The sequence below is a fragment of the Solanum pennellii genome, chromosome 11, assembly GCF_001406875.1.
Source record: "Solanum pennellii chromosome 11, SPENNV200".
In the NCBI taxonomy this organism is placed as follows: domain Eukaryota; kingdom Viridiplantae; phylum Streptophyta; class Magnoliopsida; order Solanales; family Solanaceae; genus Solanum; species Solanum pennellii.
In genome coordinates, this window is record NC_028647.1 from 5,914,896 (window position 1) to 5,924,738 (window position 9,843).

The 9,843-nt window shown below is 29.3% G+C and overlaps 1 protein-coding gene across 1 annotated transcript; it reads left to right on the forward strand.

The window, feature by feature from the left end:
* Positions 1 to 2,133: 2,133 nt before the first annotated feature.
* On the forward strand, positions 2,134 to 4,199 carry LOC107003107 (radial spoke head 10 homolog B-like). The gene is made up of 3 exons (XM_015201364.2): positions 2,134 to 3,212; positions 3,516 to 3,744; positions 3,821 to 4,199. Exons 1-3 carry the CDS (start codon positions 2,332 to 2,334, stop codon positions 3,983 to 3,985), a joined length of 1,275 nt encoding a protein of 424 aa, XP_015056850.1. The 5' UTR covers positions 2,134 to 2,331; the 3' UTR covers positions 3,986 to 4,199.
* Positions 4,200 to 9,843: the final 5,644 nt, after the last annotated feature.

A 9,843-nucleotide genomic window follows, 5' to 3' on the forward strand; every position in this document is an offset into this window, starting at 1 on the left:
TAAAAGTAACTAATTTTCTATGAGAATGATATTATTTTAAAAAAAAATACTCATAAAAATCGAAATTGTACAAGATCATAATGTGTTTACTAAAAGTGCTTATACTAAAGACTTAATTAACAGTCTCATATAACTTTAGAATATAATATGTTAAAATAAAATATCATATAATATAATTAATAATAAAATCATAATTATAAAAAAGAAATCGAGATAAAGATAATGAATAATAGGGGTGGTAGAAAAAAACAAATAGCTTGAAGTTGTTCATTTCTAATTTTCTACTTTCAGATATAGCAAATATAGATAAATATACGTGAATTTTTTAAAAAAAAAAGAAATTTTCATAAATATAGTATAATAAAAAAATATTCAATATTTATAGTAATAATATTTTTTTTTCATTTGATCACTTTTAATTCATTTATAATACAAATTTAATTCATATTACAAAGAAAATTTTTTTATTCACATATAATATAAATTTTAATAATAGATAATTTATTTATTACACATTTTAATACACTTATACTTATACACGAAATTCAAAGCCTATACGAGAGATTATCGTATCGTTTTTTTTCCTTATACATCATAGGTAGCCTGAACTTAAATTAATTATATTATTTATCGGTGTCTGAATCTGATAAAATAATTTACTATAGTATTTTTTAATTTCCGTATACAACTGGAATATCAAATTTTCGTAGTATAAAAATAGTAAGATGTTTTTTAATTAGCTTTCTTTGTCATACACATTTTCCTTGTAAAATAGGAAACTTAATTAATTATATTTCCAAACTGCCAAAGAATCATTAAATCTTATTAATGAGCCATTTCTTCCGCTTTCCTACCACAAATTATATTTATTTTAATCTAAAATAAATAATATAATATAGGAAAAAGGGTACATAATGACAAATTTATTAATTCAAATTAAATGTTATAATTATAATTTAATTTAATTATGTTCCGTAACAAACATGTTATCAGTCGCCTCTCTCCATTAAACTCTCGCTCTTCACTCTCCCTCTCTCGTTCGCCACTTTCCTCCTCGCATCTCTCAATTTGTACAAATAAAAATGTATAAATTGTATTTTGTATAAAGCGAGAGAAAATTGTATATACACATGCAAATACAAATATCTTCGTCCTATACACTTATAATTATACGATACAAAATATTTTCCTATCCAATTTTCTTTTGCCTTTCTTTCTCGCTTTATACAAACACAAATTATACAAAATACAATGTATAATTTATGTTTGTATAAAGTGAGAGAGAGAACAATATAAACGTTTTATTTCGATTCAACTGTATACAAATTCAAATTTTATACAGATATAGAAACACATAAAATTGAATTGAGGAGATGCCAATGATCTATACAAACGAGAGGCTAGTAAGTAGTAACAATTTATACAAATGATCTGCCAGCGAAATTATACAAATCTGAAGAGAAACCAATAAATTTTACAATTGTTTCTTTTATATATATGTATAACGAAATAATCACTGCCTTTTATACTTACATTAAAATAGCATAGTAAAATTTGTTATAAAATGCAAATATATAAATTATAACTATAGCATAAAAATTTAGTTTTTATATTTATTATATGACCAAAATAATATATAGTAATTTACTATTTTCTTGAATCTGTCCTCATTGAAGACCAATCTTCGAACCCAAGACTCTTGTCCAAATTTTGGTTTTAAAACAAAAAAAAAAAAAACAGAAAAAAGTACACATGACCAATTAATAAGTTTATACAATAAAGTTGTCTTAGCGTTACACAGATCAGAATGATACTGACAATTAAAAAAAAATATTAACTACTCGATAAAATTATTAAACTATTATATTTATTTTAAATTTTAAATTAATCGAATCAATAATTTAAATTCAAAAACTGTACAGTGGGGCACGTGCCGAGGCTGCAACAGTGAATAAAGCGAAAAAAAAGTGGAATCTAGATCCCACGACCAAACCTTCCCCGTCGAAACCGGGTACTTAATCTAACGGCTAATAATACTCCTTCAAATCTAACCGTTGATTATTGAAATCAACGGTACACATTAAATCTAAGTGCCTCCATAATCTCAAATAAAACCCGGTCCTTTCTATATCTTTTTTCTGTTCATCTCTCTCACACTATTCCCAAGAAAAAACCTGGTTTAACCTGCGCACTGGTTCTACTTCTTATCGTACGCCACTCCGGTCGTCGCCTGAGAAATGAAGCCGGCGTTGGAGTTGAAAATATCTAGGTATCGAAAACTAGAGTGAAGTTTGAGTAAATTTTTTTTAAAGATTTTAGGTGAGTTGAAAAATGGACGGTCAGAAAAGCCAGGCGAAGTTAACGAGGACACAGTCTTCACTTCTCCGGTCTTCTCCAACTATCCGGTCGTCAATTCATAGCTTTTCGTCGATTAACGAATTTGGTATTGACCATGAACCGGATATTGAAGAGCAAAAGCCGCATAAACCCGGTTCGACTCCGGTTCATCGTGGTTCGTTTTTCTCGCCGTTCCGATCTGGTCCGGCGAGGTTTGTTCCGGTTCTGGTAGTGTCTGTTGTTTTAATGTACACCCTTTTCGTTTTCTTTAGCAGGGATAATATACCGATGTCAGAGAGTCTACTGTTAGCTCTGATTTTCGTAGCGGTTTTGTTGTTCTTCGTTGGGAAGAAGAGGGAGTTAATTCAACAAAGGTATAATGTGTTTAGGAACTTGTTTGATGAGTATGGGAAACGGTTTGGGTTTCAGAGAACCCATTCAAAACCGGTTCAATGGTTCATTGGGGAAACAAAATTGGGAAAATGTGAAAATGAGAAGCAGGTTTTGAGGGAAGGAGTTGAGTTTTACAGTAATGGTGATATGTATGAAGGTGAGTATCATAAAGGGAGGTGTAATGGTAGTGGAGTTTACAACTATTTTGTTAAAGGAAGATATGAAGGTGATTGGGTTGATGGTAAGTATGATGGATATGGGATAGAGAATTGGGCTAAAGGTAGCAAATATAGAGGACAATATAGGCAAGGATTGAGACATGGCTATGGTGTTTACAAGTTCTATACAGGAGATACTTATGCTGGTGAATGGTGTAATGGACAAAGCCATGGTGTTGGATCACAATCTTGCTCTGATGGTAGCTGTTACATTGGTGAATTCAAATGCGCAGTCAAACATGGCCTCGGATGTTACCATTTCAGGTAAAAAACGAAAGACTCTGTGATCGATATAGCTGGTGCTAGCTGTAATTCTTGGATTCTATTATTATTTTGTTCTTGCTTACTATTTTTGGACTGTTAAACTGTTGTTTGTTAGTGGATAGATCAAGAAATTTTGTTTGTTAGCTACGGATCAGATCATGCTTTCCTTAAAATGCAATGATTTTTGTCTCGTTTGATGAAAGGTTATGTAAACGGAGATAGTTGAATGTTTCATTTGATGAATTGGTTGAGTCATAAGGTTACGTAAACGGAGATCGTTGAATGTTATGTTATGTTATGCAGGAACGGGGATCGTTATGCAGGTGAATATTTCGGAGACAAGATTCATGGTTTTGGTGTGTATCATTTTGCGAACGGGCATTGCTATGAAGGGTCATGGCATGAAGGTCGAAAGCAAGGTTTCGGAATGTATACATTTAGAAATGGTGACACTAGATGTGGGGAATGGGACTATGGCAATTTGAAAACTCCATCTCCTCCACTAACTGATGCTGTCCTTCGAGCTGTTCAGGTAATTTTCGCGACATTTAAAACACTCGTGTTGATGCATACGCGCATACTGATCCGTCGATGTTTGATATGTACAGGCTGCTAGAAAAGCAGCAGAAAACGCAATTAAACTACGGAGAGTAGATGAACAAGTGAAAAATGCAGTCACCGCTGCGAACAGAGCTGCCACTGCTGCTAGAGTTGCTGCTATCAAAGCAGTACAAAACCAAATGAATGAAAATTTTTGTGACACTACTAGCTAACAATTCAAATCCCTTTTTAAAATTCTATAGTTTGGTAAATGTAAATTTACTATGGTTTTAGGCCACCCCGGTAAGCAAATGTAGCCGGTGGTTGAGTGTAATTTTGCTTTCAAAGTGTTTTTACTTAAAACCACAATTGTAACTTGTATATAATCAATGTCCTTCACCATATGTATATCATTAATATGAGAATGAAAACTTTTTTCATATACTACTTATATATATTCTTATCGTTATACAAATAATTCAAATATAAGAAAAATATGCAATATGACTATATTATAGGTGTTCTTTAGTGGGTGCAAGTAAAGCATTATTGTGCTTGGACTAAAGTGTAGTCTTACTTCTTACGACATCATCATTCATATATATCTACTCACTAGTTCAATAGTGGGTCAAAGCTAAACCTAAATTTTTAGTTTTTCGATCTACGCTTGATATCTACATTGAAATTGAAATTTGAATTCATATTCAGAAGTCCATATCGGGTTCTCGATCCCATGTTGGAGGTACAATAAAAACTTAGCCTAGTTAAAAATGAAAGAATACTTACTACTCTACCACATTCAGGGGCGAAGCCTCGACGAAAAATTATATTATTTATACATAATTACAATAATTTTATATGTATATCGAACTCTCTTCGACTACTTCTTGTGTTTATTTCTACTGACCACAATCTTTATTGGTAAACTAAACCTAAATTAATAAATGAGATTTAGAAAATAAGTGTAAGTCATAATTTTAACCCCTTTTCTTAATAAGGACACAAAGCTAAACTGAGAAATTTAATTTGAAAATGGAGTAACTTTTTTTTTTTTAAGATTCAGATCTGATTATTGTTCATGTGAAAGCAGCTAAAAGATGGAATAACCTTTTGACAAATATATTATTATTATAAATGGTATAATTCAGTAATTACTTTGATATATAAAAATGCATTATGTGTAGGAAAAAAAAAATAAATTCAATTTACTCATGGTTTTGGTGGAAAACTAAAAATGTAAAGTGAATATTTAATGAGGACCACAGTATCCTTTTGCTAGAAGTAGACATCATTTTGTTGGAATAACTATTAACCATTCAGCTGGCAGGTAACGTGTTCAACTTATAAATTGCAACGATTATTTAGTAGTATAGTAAGAGTGTGTTTGGCATAGAATGTGATATCTACGTGATATTTAACAACTTTTGTTAATATAAAGCGTACTTTTGACCAAATTGTTCGACGGGAAGAATAGTTTTGAGTCGAAATATAGTTTTAATACAATAAAAATAACTTTTAATGGCAATAAATATACACATTAATAAAGAGTGATAAAGTCTTTATCGGTATTAGTTAACTGTTCATTAGATCCGATGTCGCTAAAGTCTTTAGTGACACATATAAAGAGTGCTAATTGCCGCTAAAAATACATATTTAGCGGCAATTGCTAATTAATTGTTGATAAAGCTCATTTTTGACGTAGTGTTTACGGGTAAACATGAGCTATTTCGAATAGTTTAAGGATATTTTTGACCATTTCCGTTTAGTATATGTGAGAATGGAACCCCATTGACGTGCAATGTGACATCTTTTTTATATCCACATGACATTTAAAAACTTTTGTTAATAAGAACACTTTTAACCTAATAATTTGATGAAAAAAAATAGTTTTGAACTGAAATATTATTTAACAATAAATATAATCTATTTTAAATTGTTTAATAATATTTTTGATCTTTTTTCAATTATTTAACACTCCCTCTCAATACCAAACACACCACAAAAGTATAATAGAGACAAACACTATGGGGTTTTGGTGGTAGTAGAGTGAAAATTCTTGTCCAAAAAACTCCACATTAGGCTGATGTGTGAAGTACATGTACTTAGAAATCTATTTCAATATATTTATTAATTATACACCAAGACACAATAAGAGACACACATTCAACATATATAATAAGATAAGATATATATCTTCAATAATATTTTATTTTTTATGTAAATAAATTATGTGCTCTGACCGTTAGTAGATCAAGTGGTTTATTGGTGATCAAATCCCCATGACCATGTCACACATATGTTGAACATAGCAACGTGACAAGACATGAAGTATCTTTACACCATGAAATTTTGCTTGCTTCTTTATACAAAAACATTTCACATTTTTCAAAAAAAGAAGATTCCAATGTGTATTAAACTCAACACTTGTCGTTCGTTGACAACTATGATTTTTAACTTTGGATGTGTACAAATAGACACTTAAATTTATATAAAATTAAATAAATAAACACATTCATCCTACATAACACCCTACAAGTAGCGTCCTACGTGTATTATGTCATGTAAGATACGTGTGTCTACTTGTTCAAATTTATACAAATTTAAGTGTTTAATTATACAAATTCAAAGTTAAAGAAAACAGTTGTTCGTTAAAACTAAACATATTTATGTATTATGCCTTTTCTATGCCTATCTATCTTTGTTCATTTAATTTGAGTATTTTTCACAATAAGTTGAAGGGGGCATAAAGTTTGTTTTGTCAAAGATATTACAACACACAAATTTATTTAGGCAATTTTTTTTTTCTTTTGCTAAACTTGCTAGCCAAAAATTTGCTTATTAGGTCAACCAATTAAATTAGTTTGAATTATGTTACAAGTAGCGTATATTATTCAAATATAAACTATTAATGATGTGAATAAAATGAGAGTAAAATTAAAAAATATGTAAGGTGTTTGAACGAGGGCTGTGTATTCCGTTTTTTGATTTGATTTTGTACTATTTGTTTTGAATTTTTTTGGGCAACTTTCACATATAACAAACAAAAAATTCATATTTGTATGCTATAGCAAACTTTGCATAATTGCGCTCCATAGCAAACATAAAAACTGTATAATTCGCTATACATATACAAGTGTATAATTCGCTGGCCTAAATTGTATAATTCGCTGGCCTATTTCGCTGCAATTGTATAATTCGCTATCCTATTTTCACTGCAATTGTATAATGCACAATTGTATAATTCACTGCCTATTTCGCTGCAATATTAAGTGTATAACAAGAAGATATATGTTTTTCTTTCGCTTTATACAAAAACAGAAATACAATATATACACTTCTGTTGTATAAAGCTAGAGAAAATTGTATTTCACTGCAATTGTATAATTCGCAATTGTATAATTCGTTGACCTTTTTCTCTGCAATATTTGAAGTAAAATGTTTGTAAATTGTATAATTAAGTGTATAACACGAAGATATATATTTTTGCATGTGTATATACAATTTTCTCTCGCTTTATACAAAACAGAAACAGAATTATACACTTCTGTGTATAAAGCGAGAGAGGCGAGCGAGAATGGAGAGTGGCGAGCAAGATTTCTGGGAGAGAGACGCTGGCAAATTTTAGCTAATGTTTGTTATGGAGCACAATTAAATCAAACTCTAGCTATTCCATTTAATTTAGGTTATTAGTTTGCTATTATATACAATTTTCCCAATTTTTTTTGTTTTGAATTTTGAAGAAGTGTAACCAATTTGAATCAAAGTAAATTTGATTTGGTTTGATTTTTCTCTTTTTGATTTAATTTTTTTTATTCGATTATTCCGCTATGTCAATAATCAGAAATACAATTAAATTTATATTTGCAATTTGAATATATATACATATATAATTTATTTTAGTTTTTCAAAATTTTATTTTTCTAAATTCCAATCCAACAAAAACTCAAACAAAGTAAATCACTAATTCAAAACCTAATAAAAAAATCAATCCAAATTAAAATTCAGTTTGATTTGGTTAAATTTTTTGATTTAATCCAATTTGTGCACACGCCAAATTTAGACATGTGATTTTATCTCGTAATTTAAAATCATGACATGAAATTTTAAATTCTCCAAAAAGCTTAATTATAAAATGTTATATCATGTCCACACATAATCACGCCAGATCATATTTTTTGTTTGTTCTAGTTGTAATTGAATAAATTAAAGAGCTACATTTAGGGGTAACAAAATCAAATCTAGCCCGTCCAACCGCCTAATCAATTTAAGGGCGGGTTATTAATACGCTCATTTATTAGCTCAATTCAATTTATTTTGACTCATTAAAAATTGAATTAATATGTAATTCAAAGTGGCTCATGAAAAATCTTATCAAAATATTTTATTTTATTTCAATTTGATATGTTATATAGTCATGATACAAAATTTTATTTATTAGATACTAAAATATTTTAAAAGACCAAGTAAAACAATTAATCTTAGTAAAAATAAAGTTGATCATTGACCTGCTATACGTTAATACCATATATCAAGTGGAGACTTTAAACCCTTCACCTCATTCCTATTACTCCAACATGCAATCAATAGAGGAAGCATACAAATTCCAACTAAAAATACAAAGGATTAGGAATTCATTTGCCTTAAATCAATCAACTATTACTTCAATAGTTGAGTCTTCTTCTTTCAAATCACTTTCGAAGCCACACAATTTATAAATAAACAGGTATTTAAAATCACTTTTTGGAAACAACAACACCCACAACATTTCCCTTAAATGATGGATCAATCAACACAAAAAACTCAGTTCTAAAATCACGATTTGAATCCGGGAAAACAATACTTGAAAACATTATTCAAGGCTCTAGGAATTCATTAGGAAAAAATCATTTCGAAAATGGACCAAAACATGAATCTGAGGCTTTCTTGACCGGATATATGTGAAAATCACAAGAAACCAACTCAGTTCTGAAAAAGCTAAAACAAACTCGAAAACTCTCAAAAATCAATTAACATCTCACCTAGGCCTAAAATTATCCTCCGAATCCAACTAAACTCTCGGAATCCCCATCCGAGCATCCGAACTTTAAATTCCTCAATTTGACAACTTAGGACCTCAAATCCTCAAAAAATCTCGAAAACTGAACCGACAACTCTCACAAATTAGATTTTATATTTTGGGGCTGATGAAATTGACAGATTCCAATTTCGACACTCGAAACTCCAAAAGATACCATAAATCACTTTCTTAACAACTTAGCCTTTCAAACTCAAAACTTATCAAAATTTCAACTTTAAACTCAAAGGTCAAAACCAACTTTTCAAATAAAGATTTGGTTTGCTTTTAATTGGCGATAAAAAAAATTGTTTGTTGATTATAGATTTTTTTCTTCAATTTGCACTAATTTTGCTTTACAACCTTTGTTCCTCAAAATTAGTGTACGTCTTTTATTTGTTTTTTAAAAAAAAATCTCGAGTAAATATTATTAAGTTTGTTTTATTAGGGTAAATGAGAGAATATTTTACTCTATGACAAGACATCATTTGGTAAAGAAAATATATAACGAGTAAATATCCTTCATTTGATTTGAGGTTTATATCTAAAAGTAATTGGTTCATTGTTCAAGATTTGAAATAGTTTACTAATAATTTATAAATTAAGAAGAGCCTAGTGTACTGACATTTTAAAATTTGAAAACTTTATGGATTAAATTAGAAAAGAAATTGAATTATTAAAGATTCCATAGTACTTCTTCTGTATATAATAATTTCAAAACCATGATGTTTCCTTTTTTTTTCATTTTCCACAATTTAGTAAAGGGAAATTATGCTAATATCAATTGCTGTTTCACGTCTTACTCACTGCTAGAATTTTTATTCTATTTTAATATTGGAATAACCATTAATTATTACAATAAGATCATTAGTCCTTGTGATTTTTGTCAAGTGACATAATTAATTGATTTTTAAGACATGTGCCACACCTTAAAAAATTACTTATTTTGAATCAGAGAGAGTATTAAATTGAGAATAAAATATTTAAGCTTAATATAATAAAATTACCTTTTTAGTTAAATATATTTTAAGAAAGAAC

What these genes read in the sequence shown, in the direction of transcription:
- LOC107003107 (XM_015201364.2), top strand. Translation starts at nt 2,332, where the DNA reads ATGGACGGTCAGAAAAGCCAGGCGAAGTTAACGAGGACACAGTCTTCA. An exon ending in CTCGGATGTTACCATTTCAG is followed by an intron (nt 3,213 to 3,515) that starts GTAAAAAACGAA and finishes TATGTTATGCAG; the next exon opens with GAACGGGGATCGTTATGCAG. An exon ending in CTGTCCTTCGAGCTGTTCAG is followed by an intron (nt 3,745 to 3,820) that starts GTAATTTTCGCG and finishes TGATATGTACAG; the next exon opens with GCTGCTAGAAAAGCAGCAGA.